The sequence below is a fragment of the Eptatretus burgeri genome, chromosome 5 (genome assembly GCF_056783735.1).
Source record: "Eptatretus burgeri isolate ZD-2024b chromosome 5, Ebu_testis_v1, whole genome shotgun sequence".
NCBI classification, from domain to species: Eukaryota; Metazoa; Chordata; class Myxini; order Myxiniformes; family Myxinidae; genus Eptatretus; species Eptatretus burgeri.
The window spans coordinates 94,207,841-94,228,132 of record NC_140965.1 but is presented as its reverse complement, the minus strand read 5'-3'; the positions used below and the strand labels follow the sequence as shown (position 1 = coordinate 94,228,132).

General features: G+C 44.5%; 2 protein-coding genes across 5 annotated transcripts in view; both read left to right on the top strand.

Annotated features, from left to right (window-relative positions):
* Positions 1-327: 327 nt before the first annotated feature.
* Positions 328-16,190, top strand: LOC147026981 (uncharacterized). Of its 4 annotated transcripts, none has more exons than XR_015058587.1 (7): positions 328-627; positions 9,077-9,371; positions 9,519-9,736; positions 10,236-10,546; positions 11,384-11,502; positions 12,872-12,956; positions 13,295-16,190. XR_015058587.1 is itself a non-coding variant. In XM_085882947.1 (6 exons), exons 1-5 carry the CDS (start codon positions 460-462, stop codon positions 11,472-11,474), a joined length of 1,083 nt encoding a protein of 360 aa, XP_085739073.1. In that variant the 5' UTR covers positions 328-459; the 3' UTR covers positions 11,475-11,502; positions 13,295-16,190. The 4 variants fall into 4 exon arrangements, 2 of the variants coding, with proteins under 2 accessions (XP_085739073.1, XP_085739072.1); XR_015058588.1 differs by having other exon boundaries at positions 12,872-12,969; XM_085882947.1 differs by lacking the exon at positions 12,872-12,956.
* A 1,624-nt stretch (positions 16,191-17,814) lies between these two features.
* The window catches only part of LIN54 (lin-54 DREAM MuvB core complex component), a 100,040-nt gene continuing 97,562 nt past the window's right edge, over positions 17,815-20,292 (top strand). Inside the window, exon 1 of the mRNA XM_085882941.1 lies at positions 17,815-19,302. The gene's annotated coding sequence lies outside the window, so the exon portion shown is untranslated. The remainder of the gene's footprint in view (positions 19,303-20,292) is intronic.

Below are 20,292 nucleotides of genomic sequence, written 5' to 3'. Positions count from 1 at the left end.
TCAATGTCTCACCCGGCACCTCCCACAATGCCAAACTCACCGTCATTTCCGTTACCGATGACGTCACTTCCGTTCTCCAACATGAACATGACAGGCGTATAGTTCGCTACAGCTCCGTGCATTACACGTCGTTCTCATGTACACAGCAAATAAATAAATAAATAAAAATCAAACAAATAAACAAATACAATCAATTAATAAAAGTACCTCGAGTTTTGAAAAAAAAAAAAAAAAAATTTCGGCGTTTATTATTTATTTATATAATATGCCGTTCACCAAATCACGTGGTCCCGCCCCCTCGACCCGGGCACGCCCCCTCATCCACCAATCACATCAGTCATGCTCACGTATTATCTGCCTCGATGACGGGAAACGAGGGAGTGGTTATACAATCAGATGCTTCGGTGGAACAGGTGCAGTAAGTGATGAGACGAGACGAGGCGCGCAACGAGCGGGATTATGGAGCTGAAGCAGACGGGAGATAAGAGTGCGCTTCAATCGAGCCTGACGTACATTCTGTGCTCCTCCATTTGCTACGTTCTCCTCTCCTTCGGACACGAAAACGCCACCTACTTGTTCTTCGACTTGTCGGGCACCGTTGCTCCCACCGCGATCTTTGCTCTCCAGGTATTATTATTATTATTATTATTATATCATTATATTAATCCGCTGAGCCATATTTTGTGGACGCATCTCCGAAATTTTTTGGCGATTTTCTAATTTTTTTTTTTTTTACATTCGTTTGCACGGCGACGTGACGTCACTGCTGGGGCGTAATGACGTCATGGCATCGTCGGTCATTAGCGTGACGTCATTACGTCTGTCGTCGATCGAGAGCCACACTCGGTCCCAGGTTGATACTTGCCGTTGGCCTCCCTTCATCCGGTTTCAGATATAATACCGACCATATAAAACACCATGTGTGTTTGTGTGAAGTCCGTCTTCCTTCATAAGGACCATTGAAGAAGGGGGTTTATTGTGTATAGAGAGTAGAAAAATCGTGCAAATTATGATACAAGCATCAAATTTGGCATTTCTGATCAAATCTGCCCGATTGGCCATTTGAAAATCCAAATTTTGAAAAATTTGAAGAAAAAAAAAAAAACTTCAAAAAAGGCAAGATCACGAATCAATGTTTGATGAATCAACATCCCAGGCAGAGAACCAAGGGGAGATGCAGTCATCATTGATGGCTCAGCACTTATCAATGCCCTACCTCCACGCACTTCAAAGATATTTGATGACTATGCTAAAGAAGACATCATCCCAAAGGTGGAATCCTATGGTGCCAGGTACGAGAGGGTGGACGTAGTGTCTGAAGTCCAAGGCAAGGTGGAAAAGGGGGCAAGGAATCAGAAGAAGAGGGACAGGAACCAACCAGTAAGACCCCAAGTAACTGGAGAAGCTTTCTTCGAGATGACAGCAACAAGACTGAGTTGTTTCACTTCCTTGCAGAAAAGATGTGTGAAGCACAGACGACAAGCACAGTCATTGTCACAAAAGGAGAAGATGCCATTAGCAACACAAGGAAGTCACTGGATGCTGTGTCTCCATGTTGTCATGAAGAAGCTGACACTTGAATATTTGTACACGCCAGGGATGCGACGACGGATGGTAGCAAGTCCATTATCATTCAGGCTAATGACACGGACATACTAGTCATAGCAATATCTGTACTGCCACCCTTACAGGAACTAGGTCTTGAGAACATGTGGATTGCCTTTGGCCAAGGAGCCAAGGCATGATGGATTCCAGTCCATGAGGTAGTTTCTGCAAGAGGGCCTGAGAAAGCTCGAGGGATCCCATACTTCCATGCGTTCACTGGATGTGACGTCGTGTCCGCCTTCCGCGGTAAAGGGAAGAAAACTGCATGGCAGACTTGGAACGTCTTTGATGTTTCTGAAACATTCACCAATCTAAGCCAGCATCCAACATTGATTCGTGATCTTGACTTTTTTTTTTTTTTTTTTTTTTTTTTTTTTTTTTCAAATGGCCAATCAGGCAGATTTGATTACAATCCCCTGGAGAACAAATTTGCCAAATTTGATGCTTGTATCATTTGCATGATTCCTCTCAAAAATTGCTGTTATCTGCCCCATGAAGTGATGTAAGGGACACATTGGCCATTTTGGAGTTAATGCCATATAGCACTATTTTAACCTGTAGTGTCCGGAGGACAGCGGGACTCGGACAGTCGTGAGGATTCTCGAACACTGTTTATTGCCCGTCCAGATGCACACTACCACAGACTACACAGGCTACCGCCGCGCCTCAGGCAGCGCGCACTCCTATATCCCGTGCAAGCACGTGACCACTCCAAAACCACTCCTCCACGTCTCCACCATGCTCCCCACATCACGCCCTGCACCCGCAGGCCCACTACACCACACTCCTCCCTCCTAAAACTATGATTATAAAATGACCATCATCATAATAAGCACAATCGGCACAGAATACCATGATATAAAGCAGAGAGGTACAAAAACGATAATAACCAAAAAGCATAGGCACATCACACCATATAACGTGTCGCTGTGAGCGAGTTGAACTGCAACGGACAGGTTCCGAAGACTGAGTCGCACGACGAACCCACAAAAACCCTGACCGCGTTACAGATATCAAGAAGCAAGGCGGGAAGCACAGCATCACTACGCAGCAGAAGCGCCCCCAGGCGGCTCATGCTCACACGCCCTCCGGCGAGGTCGCAACGACCTCCCGAGCGAACCTCCCCCGGCGCCATCAAACGCCCCCGGCCGACAAGGCGGCACATCTCTCCCAGACAGACCCGAATCAGATAAACATTCCGAGCCCGGAAGCTCGTTGTCTGGAAGCCCCGTGGCGCCAGCGCAGTCGACCTTGGGCGGTGACGCTGAACAGCGCTGTCGGCTGGGCGCACCATCAGTCCCATAACAAACCCACGCATCACAATCGGCCGAGATCCCAACGCACGTCCGAACGGCTTTGGCGAGAACAGAGAGTTGCGCCCCAGGGTGCCAGGCACATCTGACCTTGCCGAAACCAGGGGTGGGGGTAACGCTGAACAGCGAACCAGCCCCGGCTCTGAGTCGATCTCTGAGACCCACACGCGAGTCGAACCGGCAATTAGTCGGCTGCAGTCCCAGCAATCCCATACAAAACCACACATCGCATCCAGTCATGCCATAAAGCAACAAGAACATCGTCTGCGCAGATGCAAACTCCCCTTTTCATACAGCGCGTTCTCCCAATATAATCCCCACACATGACAGGGTAACGACCCGTGGACTGCCCTCGCAGTTGGAGACCAGAAAGACCTCTATTTGCCACGATCGCCCCCAAAGCCTTCATATCACATCGGTCATATCGAACATCCCATCGAATGATCCCAGCCAAACATATTCCCACACACGAACTGTCGGCATTTATTTTAACAACGCCAAACTGCATCACTCGAGCAATGAAAATCAAATACGCAACGAACAGCAACCCATGAATCACATCACGTGTCTGTCTCTCGGTCGTCGTCGCGACCCTGCGATGACCTGCTTGTCGCCGACGGTCGCGATCCGCGAACTTCTTGAACGCGACTGGCTCGCTCCAATTCCCCGCTGAAATTGCTTGAACGACACGGGCGCGCATTGTATCATGAGCGCAGCCGAAGCGCGAGAGCTCCTCGCAGCTGGCATGCCTCCCGTTGCTCCAGAAGCGTACATCGTCGCAGGAAGCAATGAACGGCAGCCCACGCTGCATCGCCGCGGCCCCCGCCGCCGGAACCTCACCCTCGCGTCTCGAGGGAGGCCCGGGCCCAACCGGAGGTACGTTCCCCGAAGGAGGCACAGGTGCACCTGGAGGTACGAACTCCGTAACAGGAACTGCGAGCCCCTCCCCTCCCACCACGAACCGCGGGAGCGCAACCCGCTGACCCTGCTGGCCAACCGCCGGCAGCGCTTCACCGGCATACGCGTGCAATGCGAGGGTAGCACGAGCGGACTCAACTCGACACCCAATCAGTGCCCCGATCATCTCGACCTCCACTGGCATTGGTCCTGTCACCGTCGGACCAATTGAAACCAGGTTCAACATTGGCAGCATCAGTGCCCCGATCATCTTAACCTCCACTGTCATTGATATTGTCACCTCCGGACCAATTGAAGACAGGTTCAACATCGGCAGCATCTCCCGCTCCGGGTCGCCGGGATCTCTATACCGAGGCTGCGAGACTCGACCCGGGGCGTCAAAGTGCATGCCATGCACCGAACACCGTACCGGCAGTAGGTCTCGACCCGGGACGTAAGGGTCGCTCCGCACACCGCCATCCATGACCGTTATGATGGGCAACGACTCTCGGCACACACACCGTAGACGTCCCCGAGTGCTCAGACCGCCGTCCGATTGACTGCATTGCAACGCTTGGCCACGACCCGCGCCGAAGACCGTGCGCGCGGCCGTGCGCTCCTGGAACACTGCGCTGACCTTCGGACCATCTGCTGCGCACCGACCATCGAGACCCCGGACATTCCTCGGAGTTTGTGCGACGTCCGACGCCGCGTCTGAGCTGAACATCATGCCCTCGTCCTTTAGCCGTGACCTCGCAGAAACCATTCCCGAGGTTTGCAAAGTAGAAATAAAACTAACTCCGAGCGTGGCCGTCGTCCACTCAACGTGACCGTGCGCGCGATAATGAAGTGATACCAAATCACTCAGCAGCTGATCATGTTCCGTTGATAGCGAGGCGAGCAAGATCGATTTGCGCTTGCTTTCATCGTCCACATCATTCGCGTGGAAATAGCAGCCCAACTGTTCAGAAAACAATTCGAAGTCGTCTCCGATGAAGACGGGCACGCGTCCGTGCGCCGTGCCCCGACCTTCTGCCATGCTCGAGCTGGCCGTGACGGCGAGACGCCTGGCCCCGAAGCCTGTGCGTGTGGCGCGCGAAACTCGCGATGCGCTCTTCCGGGACCCTCGCCCGGTGTAGACCTCGAACCGCGCGAGATGCGCTGAGTTACTCGCCGCGATCCAATAACCCAACCACTCTGCACACGCCGATCCGAACAGACTCGTCGCCAACTGTAGTGTCCGGAGGGCAGCGGGACTCGGACAGTCGTGAGGATTCTCGAACACTGTTCATTGCCTGTCCAGATGCACACTACTACAGACTACCCAGGCTCCACAGACTACACAGGCTACCGCAGACTACACAGGCTACTGCCGCGCCTCAGGCGGCGCGCACTCCTATATCCCGTGCAAGCACGTGACCACTCCAAAACCACTCCTCCACGTCTCCACCACGCTCCCCGCATTACGCCCTGCACCCGCAGGCCAACTACACCACATAACCCTTACCCCTATCATATCATTAAAAATGCCACTTGCATGACTACTCCTCGTGGGGCCATATGTGTATATGTATATATATATATATATATATATATATACATATATATATATATATATACATACATACATACATACATACATACATACATACATACATACATACATACATACATACATACATACATACATACATACATACATACATACATACACACACACACACACACACACACACACACACACACACACACACACACACACACACACACACACACACACACACACACACACACACACACACACACACACACACACACACACACACACACACACACACACACACACACACACACACACACACACACACACACACACACACACACACACACACACACACACACACACACACACACACACACACACACACACACACTTTTTTTTTTATTTATTTTTTTTTTTAAATCGGCATTAACTCAAAATGCACGTGACACATTTCGATTTGTAGCGTCATTCTAGAAAGTCATTTCTGTTCCTTCCTGGTTTTCCTTTGCTGTACACTGCTTTTGTTCTGCTCATTTTTCCCGAGTGCATGCCTGTACGTGTGCCAGTACGTGCAAACCCCCCCCCCCCAAAAAAAAAAAAAACTTTCAAACAACCACACAGGCCGTTCCTTCGCTCTCGTAAACGACGACTGGATTGGGGCATTGTGTTTATCTATAAATGCGCATAAGAAATCGAGAAATTATTAGAATATACTAAGTCGTCACTATCCGGAAGTGGTGCGTGCCCATACGGGATGTTCACATGCATTCCACGAATTATCGCTTTCATTGAAGTAACAACTGCTGTGATACACACACACAGAGTTAATTAAAATCAAGTTTACCTCCCTGTCTTTGCTTGCCATGACATTCACTGCCATTGACCATTGCCACTCCTACACCACGGTAACTAAATGGTGCCCTTTCCCCATCGGCCACGCCTACGCAGCAACATGTCTTGTCGTTGGTTTGGTAAATAAATGGCCAGAACTTGGGAAGCACTTGTCCGATTAATATCAAACCTTGAAAAGGCACATACTCGGGTCCCCAGCAATATACCTGGCAAGTTTCAATTATATCGGACCAGTGGTTGTCGAGAAACGGCAGTCACAGACACACACACACACATTGCTGGAATTATAGATAGATAATGAATGCATCGATGTATGATAGTTGTTATAGCTGTATAAACAGCCTTTAAACAAAAAGTAAAATCAAAACATGGAAGTGTGTTGTGCAGTATTTCACACCACCTGAGAATAAAACGATCACAACATCCTTATGTTTAATATTAAAGGCAAAAATTATTATATGCAGTATTTTGAAAGGGGTGTAACGTACTGTGATGTCACGTCCATTATATTTTTAGGATGATTTTTTTTTTTTTTTTTTTTTTTTTGCTGTTAGACCTATTTGGACGTTCTCCTTGTGTCTGAATCTCTATTTGAGATCCCATCGGTCTCGTAAAGATCTTGCAAGATGACTGCGGTGTTTCATGATAACCTTCATCACTCTATGACGTAGTACTGTGGATGGTTTGAGCTTGATTGAAATGTCATTTCAAATAAAAATGTAGTAAAGTTGATAGAAAGAACATCAACTCTGGATTGTCAGAGGCATCTTTGAAAGTGTTGTTTAAAAAAATAAATTAATATAACATGCATTTCATTTTACTTTTTGTCGACGAAACGGATTCTGACCATATTTTGATTATTTGATAGCTTATTTAATGAGTAAATGGTGTTTAAAATAATCTATTTTTCTCCTTATTTATGCTCTATTCCGTTATTTCATTTTGTTTTATTTTTGTCGTAGACCATTATATGACCACTTCCTTAACTCGCTGCATTCACCTGCACACTGTGATGTCATTTTATTTTTTAAATATCATATAAATGCTGATGTCATAACCCTAACTTGACGTGTGCACATCCACGACTCCATGCGCTCGGAAGTAACGTGTACATTGCTTTGCTCAGTTGTTCTCTGTGCACGTGCTTGCATGAAAAATGCTGTGTGAGGTGTGACTGAGAAGGTCATAATCTGTCCAGCAGACTGAGAAAAATGTTTTGGGATTTAAACTGAAAATTGAAGGTCGAGAACTTTATTTTCTGAAATCGCCAGAATTATTGATCGTACATCATACAGATGCAATACTTATCGAACATCTGGCAACCTTGCTCGGACCTAAACTAAAATTTAATCGGCTTGTCACCTAACCAACCCCTCCACCAAGTTTTTGTCATAACTTAGCCGCATTTATTTTTGAAATAGTTTTTGGCCCCAAATCTCAATGGGAAGAATAACTGTATGTATATGTATATATATATATATATATATGTATATATATATATATATATATATATATATATATATATATATATATATATATATATATATTTAAGGATCTTCACCAAAATCAAATCTGTTTGTCCAGGTCATACACCCAACCTCTCCCCCAGATTTCATCCAAATCCGTGCACAACCTTTTGAGAAATCCTGCTCAGACAGACAGGGGTAAAAATGATACCTCTGTTTACCAATAAAGAAAAATAATTCTCCAAATAAACTAATTTTCAAAATGATCCCATTATCTAAAATTAACCAGGATAGTTGTACACGAGGCTTCTCTTCCAAACTCATCGCAAGTTATTTGCCATCCTCAAGCGATTGAATGTAGCATCGCTGTGCTCTGCTCGTGCTTCCTCCAAAGAACCGTGTACAGTATTCAGAAATGCTGTGCCACGGTGTGCTAATTTCATGATCCAAATTCATGTTTAACTTGCATTTTAATGGGGCCTTCAATGGCCTGCAAACATAACCATAACATTCTTGTGAAGCATGAGGAGGTAAAGTGAGTGGCATGACAGAAGTGAATTCAATGGGCCACTGGATTCTCACGATTATTTTGAATAAAGAAGTCGATTGTCTTTTCATAGTCTGTGCCCCGTTAGCAAACCAAACATACAAATACATGCCGAACCGATCCGAAGTAGCAAATTTAAGTGACAGGCTTCAAAAGGGTAGCATTCTGGAGTTAATAGAAAAATTCAACAAAACTAATTTTATTGCAACATTTTGCATTGTAGATATAATGTCAATCTAACATTATCGAAAAAAAGTTTTCATCAAACATTGTTTGTATTAACTGAACGAGCAGAGTACTTTGGTTATGTGCAGGAAGTGAAAACAATGCCCCTCAAGACCACCGGCAAAGATAAAAACACCCCTATACATTTATTGGCGTCATGCTGACCCTATGTAGCAAGTGTGGATGTAATCGGCCCAGAACTGGTATGAAGAGTAGGGTGACAAACACCAATCTGTGAGTTATAGTAGGAATACATGAAAAATTTTAATTCCACATTAATGTGTTACAATTTTATCAGGACTTTTTGTTTAACCAAGTTCTGAAATGCGTGTATCTCTATCATACTAAAATATGCAATTTGGTATCTGACTGCGATGCATCTGGTCGTTTATTATGTAATCTGGGTTTATTTGAGCCATTGGAAATGTCATTTGACAACTCAAGATTTGCACTTTGGGCAATTTGTCCAAACTCGAGGCTTCTTCTTCTCATTCACTTTATTTGATTTGCTGCATTGAGTCTCGGATTGATGTTGCTCGATTTTAAGCTTTTTTTTTCAAGTGCAAGTTGAGAATCTTTCCATCGAGGAAGAAAGTATGTTTCCCTGTACTTACACCCACCCCAACAGATTTCTACAACTATTATTTTCTTGTGGACTCTCCAAAAGCTGGGTCTTGTTGCTCCCACAGCATCTTCTTGCCATTCTCTCTTGCCTTTTATTCTCCCTGGTGCTGCATTTGTTTGCCAATACCAAACCTGGTTATGGTCTGTCACTCCATATGGGGAGGCTTGCCATCCGCTAGTTCAATGCCTTGCACCATTTGTTGCCTTCGTTTTGCCACACATCCTGTCCGCATCATTCCACGCCTCTGCTATCTGCATAGCAAGTGTCATCTTTGTCTCAGTTGGTGAATTTACAGCAAGTAAGTATTGTAGTTCGGATGAATTTGCACCCAATTCAGTCATTTCTCTTGCTCCAACCTCCAACATATCAGCATTCTCCTTATATTTCACATTCAGGATTCTAAATTGGTTAAATGCTGCATAATCTTGAAATTTTGCTTCCACAGGGCACCATTTTTGGCAGGGGTTTCTCACTCCAAAGGCTTTGATTGACAGCATTTCACTGATTGCACGTGTACTCTACTTATCCCTGCTGAAACCGATGTTTGGAACCAGCAAACAATCTGAACAAACAACGGTGCATTTGACAGTGCCTTCACTTCTATTCCTCTGTTCTCTGGGAAGCCTGCCTTTTGTTATTGCCATTCTGCTGTTTCACGGAGACGTGAGTGGCACCACTGTGGAATCGCGTGTAAAAAGTCATCTGGGGATATTGGAGTGCTCATTTGCAATCTTTAATTGGTGAATAAACTCAGGCATGGTTTGAAAATAATTCGTTACAGATGTAACGTTACAAACTGTGATACAGGGCGTTGGTTCTGCCGAAGCAGTTTCTTTACCTTGGGGTGGGGGGGGGGGTCCTGTTTTTGTCTGTTACGTCCTGATCCGGTCGGTGTACTAGCTCTTCCACGTGCCTCAACTATGTATACAACAAAAAATAGAAGAGAAAGTGGGTGTATTGTGCAAAAATATTCAGATGTTTTTGCATGTGCAAGAAATTGATGCATTATTGGTATATGTATACTGTCAACGTTTGCAAAACACGTTGGCCAAAGTATTTGAATTTGCCTTTGTGTTTTTTTTTTTTTTTTGGAATTCTTTGTGCTTGGGGATGAATTCTTTGGTGTACCATCCTCTGATAGTTTTTATCTATATTCCCCAAGGAGATCCATATGTTGGTGAGCAAAGGAAGCTGGGACAGTGCTATCTTCCTTGGTCTGCTGTTGACCATTATTATCGTCAATATGCTCTTGCAGCTTTCCCTCCTGGCCTGCCTGCATGCTCTCTCCCCATTCGGTGTGGCGCTGCTAGATCTCGGCTACACCGGTCTGCTGCAACCTGGCTGGCTGCTCCCTTTGACGGGCGATGGTCATCAATACAGGGCAGCTGGATTGGTCTTATGCATTGCTGGTGCATTGTTGTTTATTGGTGTCAATGTGAAAGAGGGTCACCAATCCTTGAGGGAAAGTACAAGGTCTGAACAGTGTTGATTGTTTGTTTGCTTTTAAAGATTAAGCATAACTTTTTTTTTTTTCTTCAAAATTTTCCCTAAAGTCGTTTGCACTGTATTCCTGAATGATTAAGCACAACTCGATTCAGGATTCTCCAGCAGTACTGTAATTAATTTCATTTCCAGCAATTATGGAACAAAAACTGATTGTTAGGACTTGTCCGATGCATGTCGATGCAATTCAAACAACTTGGTTGGAAGGCTTTGAGAAATGGATCTGTCCTTTCTCCAGTACTGTTTTGCTTGAGTAATATACACTATAAAGTATTGGGACGATTTAAGGAAGTCGGCCCATTTATTCGTTAAAAAAAACAAAAAAACATTTGCACTGAGTAATTGGGTGTCATTGTCACGAACACTTTGTATCAATTCCTTCTCCAGAGCAAACACAAGTACAGTTTTCGGTTGATCTGTTGAATCTGACTGTCAAACAGCGTTCTAAGGTGTACCGGAATCGTTTGATTTGGTCAAGTCACTGATGTCTTTGAACCAATGCTTACGACACCGTAGTATGATGTGGTTCAATTTATTTGGAATTGACATAAAACCGATGATGAGGGCTAATGGCCATCACCATATAGGATCCTATTATTGATTTGGAATTGGCCCCTGGCGTTGATGCCAATAGAATTTTTTTTATTGTCGACACCCCGGCATCAAAAAGCTACGTATTTCGAATGAAGCACCTCGCCGCCACGAGAGCATTTAAATTGCATCAGATGTGGCAATAAATGTGAATTGTTGTTGCCAGCTCGATGACGGAAGATGCCATTTTGCCACATCCTTCCCCACTCTGTTTAGAATCCTGTGTGGGCATGGGCAACTTGACATGTTATCTGAACATGGAAAATGCAGCGTGATCCACCGTATCATGCTTGGATACCTTTTATGAATCACATTCTGCTTTGTGGTGTTTGAAGGTAAAAATGCATTTGCAAGCTGAAGCTTGGAAGGGCTCATTTTCAAATATGGCTTTGCTTTCCCAATCGTTTTGGTGATCTATGATAGTTTTTTTTTTTTAAAAAGGTTCTTGACATTACATAGATTGATATGGAGGAAGAATGCTTTGAGGGTGTGACAAACAGGCTGCAAGTCAGCACAATGGTGGTATTGTTTCCAAAGTAATTGTGAGTCATTGTCAAGTTATTTACTTTTTCAGTACCACCCAGTAACTCCTTGATTTCACTTTTTTATATCCCAATGACCGAACCCACTCGGCTCTCCTCTTCCTTACCAGGCATACACATTCGTAGTGTACCAGGCATACTCCTCTCACGAAACTAACCTTGATGTCTCATCCATTGTTCTCTTCACAATCAGCAATGGCTTACAGTTTTATCTTCTCTTGTTGATGACCATAGTAGTAGTTTTACCCTCACTCTCGTGTGCAGCTTTGTGATTGCTGGTTGCATCATTGATTAGGGACACGGCTATGCCATTGTTGCTGTGCCCCTATTACTAGTACTCATTTTGCTGACCTCGGAAGTAATGACAGGCTGAGTCAGCGGCCGATAGGACTCAAACTCAGGACTCTTCCTAAGCCAATTCCAGGCTTGGAAGTAGTTTTAGTGGACGGCTTTAAAATTTCATAGAGTTCATAGGTTTTTGACACAAGTTAATTGTAAACAAAGTACAGATTGGCCACAAAGTCCCTTATGCATGTAATTTATAGAATTAAAGTCGAATTTATTTGTGTGCTTCCCTCCAAGCTCTGCACAAATTTGAATTTTTCTCCATGTTCTTCTGGACATCCTCTTCCATGTTGAGAGTTGGAGGTCATAAACGCAGCCCCTGGCGGCTGTTTTGAGGTATTCAACTCTTGCTAGGCGGAGATGAGAAATTTCCTTTCGCAATGCCCCAAAGCGAGTTGTCACATGTTAAGTCCGGACTCCGAGAAGGCCACACCATCTCGGATCCACGTCCAATCCATCGTCCACTGAATTCGTCAAGATATATTCTCTAACTCTGAGAGCATAATGTGCTGTTGCACCATCTTGTAGCAGGATAGCTGATTCTTGACAGTTGAAGACCTCAAAACAGCTGTCAGGGGCTGCTTTTATGACCTCCAACCCTCAACATGGAAGATGTCCAGAAGAACATGGTGAAAAAAAATCAAATATGTGCAGAGAATGAAAGGAAGCATCCAGATAAATTCTAACTGTGTGCAGAAGGACTTTGTGACCACTCTGTACTGTTTCAATTGGTTTGTGTCTGTTACTTGCAAAATCGAAATTTTTTAAAGTAAATTGATTATTCCATTTTGTTATTGTGTCTTTTTGTTGCCGACAGGTCACAATTTTAAACCCATTTTCACGAAACTTCACATGGTAGAGTTTGTCATAAGGAAGAAGCCTATTATTTTTGAGGTCAAAAGGTAAACAACTTTGGTGAGATTTCTAAAATCCTCAGTTTTCATCCGATTCACTTGACATTTGAAGAGTTGCATTATTTGATCATTTAATTCAACCACCAATCATTTTTGAAGTCAAATTTGTTTTATGGATTTTGCAAGTATCATGCTCTGCATGACGTCGTCTTCTTGTTTGTTTGTTTTTTTTTTTTTTTTTTTTTGCTGGAAAGATACTTTTTTAACACTATGCAGATCTTAAATGAAGAAGAAATTTAAAATATTTTTCAATCACATTGACTCGTGCATTTTAATTTCCTTTCACCAAATATGTTGTTCAGGTCTAAACATGCTATCTATCACAGGTGGTGTTTGTGGATGGAACACGACAATGCAGCATGCATTCATGATATTGATGTGGAACACTTCATCTGAGCAGAAGAGTCGTTTGCTGTTGGGGGAAGAGGGGTATCCTGTACATACTCAACAAAGATAATGCAAGAGGTTGAGAGGAGATGAAAGTGTTGTAGGTGGTCCGAGGTTGGGAGGGTAGAAACTTTTCACTTTTTGTCGACCGTATCAGGCCATTCATGCAAATTAACTGTTCCAACTTGCACTGCTTTGAAAAGGTCTTCCAACACATTCAGGAGTTACAATATGTGGATGTTATGATCATCAACAATGTATACGAACCCTCCACTCGTGTTTTTTTTCCTGTTATTAACATAGCTTAGTTTGGGTGAGAAGAAACTAAGTTTGTCATTTAGAAATCTTTAATTCACATTGATCAGAATCTTGAAAAACTTGTTCACAACTCGAGGTAAACAATCTGTGAGCAGCGAAAATGAAGTGTTGTATATAATCCATCACATTATCTAATTGATGACTCATTGTCAGATTTTCTTCGTCATTGAGGTGTTGCTTTCTACGCCGATTAAGCTAAAAGCCCACTTTTCTGACTGCAGGATACAGATCTATCAGGATTAACTGTTAGCTTAAAACAAAATGGTAAACCTTCAGTACACGGTCAACATGGAATTGTGTTTCTGCACAAAGAAAGAAACAGATTGGTTGAAATACCTCGCACCACTCGATTTTCAAGGGATGCTCGCTGAAACACAATGAAGTACAGAGTAATATTGGCCATTGACAAACCTGGGAATCCATCCATTGGGACTATACTCTGTGCAGAGCGTTGGTGCTGCTTAAGCAGTCTCCTTGGCTATTTGACACAATCCTGGACGGGTTTCCACTCCGACACAGGATACGAGCAAGCTGGCACTCATTTTGATGACCTCGGAAGGATGACAGGCAGTCACCTGATATTAATTCAACAGCCGAGAGGGATTTGAACTCGGAATCCCAAGCCAAACCTGGAAATGGAAGACCCAAATAGCTATCTAACAAGGATGAGAAAGACTTGAAGATAATATCCTTGAGGAAGAGAAAGAAGATGAGCGTTGAAATGAAAACAGAACTGTCAGAAGGCTCGGGGTGTCGTCGTCTATCCATCAGCAGTGTAAAGGTCACTTTTGAAATCGGGACTTAAAGGATGTGTTGCATTAAGAAAACCTCTGTTAAGAAAGGAGAACAAGAACACAGAAATTCAACTGGAACAATGGTAATATATTTTAAGGAGTGAGGATGCAGGGGGCCTCTCGTGGGTCATCTGGGACCCGGGAGACAGGATCACACTTGCTCGAGGAGGTCCGAGGTCGCCATTCCTTGGGCTCAGCCCCCAAGAGGGCAAAACAGACCACTTTGTGCAACGTATTTGTGGGGTCCAGGTGACGCAAAAAAGCTGACCAGAAAACAACCGAGGACCCCGGCCTCTACCCATGATTGGGGGGCTCCAGGGAATGGGTCCCCGGCTTATTTAGATCTAATTGAAGACGGTACGTGAGACGACAAAAAACTGAAACTGAAAGAGAGCCTGACTTGAAGCCAACAATTAAGCATGGAGGAGGTTCAATTCAGGTTTGGGGGTGCATATCTTCAGGTGGTGTTGGAAAATTGCTGCAAATTGATGGTATAATTGACTGCAGCAAGGTACAAAAAGTTTCGTCCACCATACTATCTCCAGTGGTGCAAGACTTTGTGGTAAACAAAAATACTAAACAAAATAGTATTTGAAAGTGGCCAGAGAAGACTTTCCATGCATGGTGTTGAAGGAAAAAGGTGGACAAACTTGCTAGTAGTTCATATTGTTACGTTTGAGGGGGGGGGATATGCATTCAAAGGGTAATTAGGATGTTTAATTAGGTATGCCATGCTGTTCGAGTTTACCAGGATCTCGATGTAATAAGTAGCAATTCAGTGGTGATAAGTTGTCTAGTAAATGTTCATTTCTTCAAGGGGGGAAATGATAATTGTCACGTAATTAGATAGGGACACGGGATAGGGTAAGTGTGTCTGCGTAAACCCCTTTTTGGTATTCTCTGGAGACTGGCCGTGACGTCACAGGACAGTGCAGCGGATGGCTCCGCCCCGTGATCACGATTGGCGGAAGGCGATGGCGGTGGGCCAATAAACGGCTCGATTGAAGTGACGAGGACAGAAGGATAAAAAGGTTCTGTTCGGGGTCGAAAAGGAAAAGGAAGAGGAAGAAGATTACAACCAAAAGATCGTGGTTTTTTTGGTGTGGAAGCTGTGGCGGCAGAGAGCGTCCTGGTTGTTGTGCTGAATCGATCGTGTTCTTGATCGTGTCTGGGAGCCTTGCCGAGCCTCGTGCCTCGCTTTGGTTGGCTCTGGGGTTCTGCTGACTCGGAGTGCGGGGTTGGGCGGCGGGCGGACCTGCCTCCCTCTCCTGCTCGCGGCTTGGCGCCGGAGCTGGTTCCCTGGCGGCTGTGAGCGGACTTGGGCCAAGACCAGGAGGTCGACAGCACCACGGTTTCTCCTGCCCCCCTGACGAGAGCAAGGCCAGCTCGTCCGGCGCCGATCCAGGGACAGTTGCGTCCACACCACGGTCCAGCCTGACCACCAGAAATAGCTACGTTTTGTGTGTGTGTGTGTGTGTGTGTGTGTGTGTGTGTGTGTGTGTGTGTGTGTGTGTGTGTGTGTGTGTGTGTGTGTGTGTGTGTGTGTGTGTGCTTGGCACCTTAGAGGGATTGAGAACTGTATATTCATTGGAATTGTCTGTGTTTTTCCCCACGCCGATCCCACACCATCCCGTCGAATCGCCCCGTATCCCTCTTCTTGCCGAGTCTTGTTATTTCTGGTAATAATTAGAAAAACAAATAAACATCATCAACTCAGTGAAAAGTGACTCGTGCCACCTTCCTCGTCCCGTTTGCGGTAGAGCGATTAGAACCGCCATGTTTGGGTTATAAACAAATAAATCGCCTCCATCGTTTCGGCTCGTTCTACGTTGGCGGGACTGTTCAAGTCCCGTGGACGTCACAATATTAAGGTATATCCTTACCATAATTAATGGACCGATGTTTGTTACCTCGGTCACCGACGGTGAAGGAGGTTATGTTTTCACTCCTTTCTGTCTGTTTGTCTGTGTACAGTATATCTCAAAAAGTTGTGTACGGATCCGGATGAAATTTTGTGGACAGGTTTGGTGTGTGACAAGGACGAACTGATTAGATTTTGGTGAAGATCCGGATCCAGAACCGACTACGAGAATTTTTAAAGTGATTCTTCACTTTTGAGAGATAGGGCTAATCTAATACATCGCATGATATCTTAAAAAGTTATGGACGGATTCAGACAAAACTTGGTGGACATGTGAGGTGTGTGACAAGGAAGAAATTATTCAATTTTGGTGAAGATCTGATAATTTTTTAAAGAGCAGGTTGCGGGTCACCAAACATGTTCTGAAAATTTATCAATACTAGTACGGGCCCGTAGGGGCGGGCCCGTAGGTGCGTAAACGATGACTGGATTGGGGCATTATTTCAATTAGATCGGACCAACCGTATCATAAATGGCAATAACTTTGGAAACATATTCAGGTCTCCAGCGTCAATTGTGACGTCATATCAAATGAAGAATTGTGACGCCCCCTCCTCTCTCGCCCCCCACTCTCACCCCTCTCTCGCCTCCTCCTGAATTGTGATGCCCCCTCTCTCTCACCCCCCTCTCTCACCCCTCCTCTTTCTCACCCCTAATCTCTCCCCCTCTCTCGCCCCCACTCCCACCCCCTCTCTCACACCCCCTCTCCCGTCCCCCTCTCTCGCTCTCTCTCTCATCCCCACTCCCCCCTCTCTCTCCCCCTCATCTCGCCCCCACTCTCATCCCCCCTCTCCCGTCCCCCCTCTCTCGCAGATATTGGTCGACAGATAAATGGCCGTAACTTGGAAACCGCTCGTCCGATTAATATCAAACCTCGAAAAGGCACATCCGCGGGTCCCCAGCAATATTCCTGGCAAGTTTCAATCGGACTGTCAATCGTGCAAAAAATAAATAAATAAATAAACAAACAAACAAACAAACAAACAAACAAACAAACATTAATCGTGACGTCATAGCACCGTGTCTTGTCATTGGTCGACAGATAAATGGCCGTAACTTGGGAACTGCTTGTCCGATTAATATCAAACCTTGAAAAGGCACATCCACGGGTCCCCAGCAATATTCCTGGCAAGTCTCAATCAGATCAGACCGTCAATCGTGCAAAAAATTTTAAATAAATAAATAAACATTAATTGACGGCATTCGTGATGTCATAGCAACGTGTCCTGTCATTGGTCGACAGATAAGTGGCCATTGTAATGTCCGGAGGGCAGCGTTGGTTCTGCCGCAGCAGTTTCTTTACCTTGGGGTGGGGGGGGGGTCCTGTTTAGTAGTTTGGTAGTTTTACCAGAAGGGGGTTGTTGGCGGACCTTGAGTGCCCTGTGGAAATGTGGTGGGGACAAATCGCAGAGAGAGCAAGGGGGGGGGGCAAGGCTGGAGAGGAGACTGTAGAAGACAGAAAGACCACCGACCAATATATAATATAATAAATTATTAATAATTTGGGAAAAAAATTGGCATGATAAGGTGAGAAGGTGGAACCACAGCCATAACTTGGGAACCGCTCGTCCGATCGATATCATACCTCACAAAGGCACATCCGCGGGTCCCCGGCAATATTCCTGGCAAGTTTCAATCCAATCGGACCGGTGGTCGTCCGGTTATTAATAATTTGGGAAAAAAATTGGCGTAAGAAGGTGGAACGACACCTTCAGCTGCCATATATACACCTTTTCAACACTGAAAGAGCAGTAAAATGGCCGTAACTCGGGAACCGCTTGTCCGATCGATATCACACCTCGAAAAGGCACATCTGCGGGGCCCCGGCAATATTCCTGGCAAGTTTCAATCAGATCGGACCGGCGGTCGTCGAGAAACGGCGGTCGCAGACAGACAGACACACAGAAATTGCTGGAATTATAGATAGATGATTATATGTGCATTAAATAGTTTGATGCAAACTCTTGTGGTTGCCTATTGGGAAAATTAATGAAATTTAACTCCGAAGTTGTTATTTCTCGAGGCTGTTGAAAAAAAAACAGCTGTGTGCCATATATGGATGGTGACGTCACGTTCTCCAAAACAAAGCGTGTCCTGTCGTTGGTCGCTCACTCGCTCATTGAAGAAGTGTCCAGTTCAGCGGGCCGTTCTTTCGCTTTTTTTGAGCTTGCAACTGTTTATATTATCCTTTTTTATTTTGAATTATTGTAGAACAAAGTTATTTGGATATTTGTACATCATGCCTCGTACGTGTGTCATGTTTTGCGAAAATGGCTGGAAAACGAGTAATCGCTCCCACCGATTCCCGAAGGAATCAAACATTCACAGGCAGTGGATAAGATTTGTACAAACAAAATGGGCGAATTTTCCCCCAAAGAAAACTGGTAAAGAGGACCATTTGGATAGACTTGTCATTTGTGGTGACCATTTCACAGTCGAGGATGACGAAGGCATAAACACATCTGATCACCACTCTGTGAATATGAGTTATTGGTTGACAAGTTCTCCAGATACTGCTCTGTCACAGAATCAATTGTTGAGTTTAAGTAAGAAAAACCTTGAAATGTATTCTTAAAGAGTACATGGAAAAACACATAAACTTTCTGAAAAACACAAGCTTTAAAAAATTTCTCAACAAATCAACTTATTGTTAATTAAAGGTCCCATGACACTCAACTTTCTGGTTATTTATATATTAACTTGACTTTCCTAGTGAAGAAATCACCCATGTTTATTTTTTTTAATCAAAAATGGGATAATTAGACCAATATTTCGAACATTTCTGGTGCTTTTCACAACTTGCTATGCCCCACCCCTTAAAAAAGTTGACTTCAGCGAACCGCAGCCTTCACGTCATGTGCAGAACGCGACTCGCACAGAGTGGATTGACTCAAGATGTCGCGCACCGTATAAGGTACGTACAAATGCATTGTGCATATGTGTTTGCTATCTCACTGATCGTCTTACTTCCTGTGAGTGTTTCGCGGAAAAGAAATTCTGCTTCTGAGCCGTGTATGCACAACAATCACGAGGCAATTATTTATTCCTTTACTACCTTGTCATAGTCGTGTACAAATCCAATACATGTATGCACAATAAAGGGTTATACCATGTCCACAAAATATTAAATGTGACTGTTGAACCTTTCCATTAAAAAGAAACTTACAGGGACATGCAAGTAAAATACTAAAGATTAATATTGCATCATTTCAAGGTGCAAGGAGGTAATTTTAAAATCAAACAATGTGAAAAACCTGCACCCACATTTTGCAGCTTATTGAATTGTTCGTTGAAACCAGCCTGCTGGGATAGGTATGATTCCACATACATGCAAGCCAGGTATGGCTGCACTCGACATACATGGGTTTATCTAAAGTGAAGGTACTGCTTCCACTGCTTCCATTGGCTTGCTATTCATTAACAATCAGCCAAAATGCTGTAATAAATGAACAGGGAAAAATATGTTGGCACAACTATGAAAGAAACATTTATCTGTCCTATTGCACGGTCTCATATCCTCGGGACTCTTACGCATTGACTTGTACATTGTGTGCATGCAAACAAGTTACTTGTCAACTCTGGAGTCAAGAGTAGTCCGATAAATCCGTCGTCCGTCCGACTAGTCTGATAAAGCTGACGTGCTGTAGCTTTCTTTTATTATTCTCTTTTCTTCATTGTTTTCTACTGGCGCTACATGATGACAGTGGGAATAAAATAAATAAAAATGCAACAGAACGTCAGATTTATCGGACTACTCTAGACAATTGTCACAAGGTGTGTTCTGCACACAAGTTTTCATCGTATCCGGACAGCGAGATTGCTTCGTTTTATGCGTGGAGAGATACGGCCGATGACATGCGCCGGCCTTGATTGCGATTCATTCGCCGCGGTGCAACATGCCCGC

Bases quoted from the DNA above. Each gene is read 5' to 3' on its own strand.
- LOC147026981 (XM_085882947.1), top strand. From the start codon at position 460: ATGGAGCTGAAGCAGACGGGAGATAAGAGTGCGCTTCAATCGAGCCTG. The intron at 9,372-9,518 runs GTAAGTATTGTA...TTGCTTCCACAG, and splicing joins AGTTGGTGAATTTACAGCAA to GGCACCATTTTTGGCAGGGG. The intron at 9,737-10,235 runs GTGAGTGGCACC...ATATTCCCCAAG, and splicing joins TTCTGCTGTTTCACGGAGAC to GAGATCCATATGTTGGTGAG.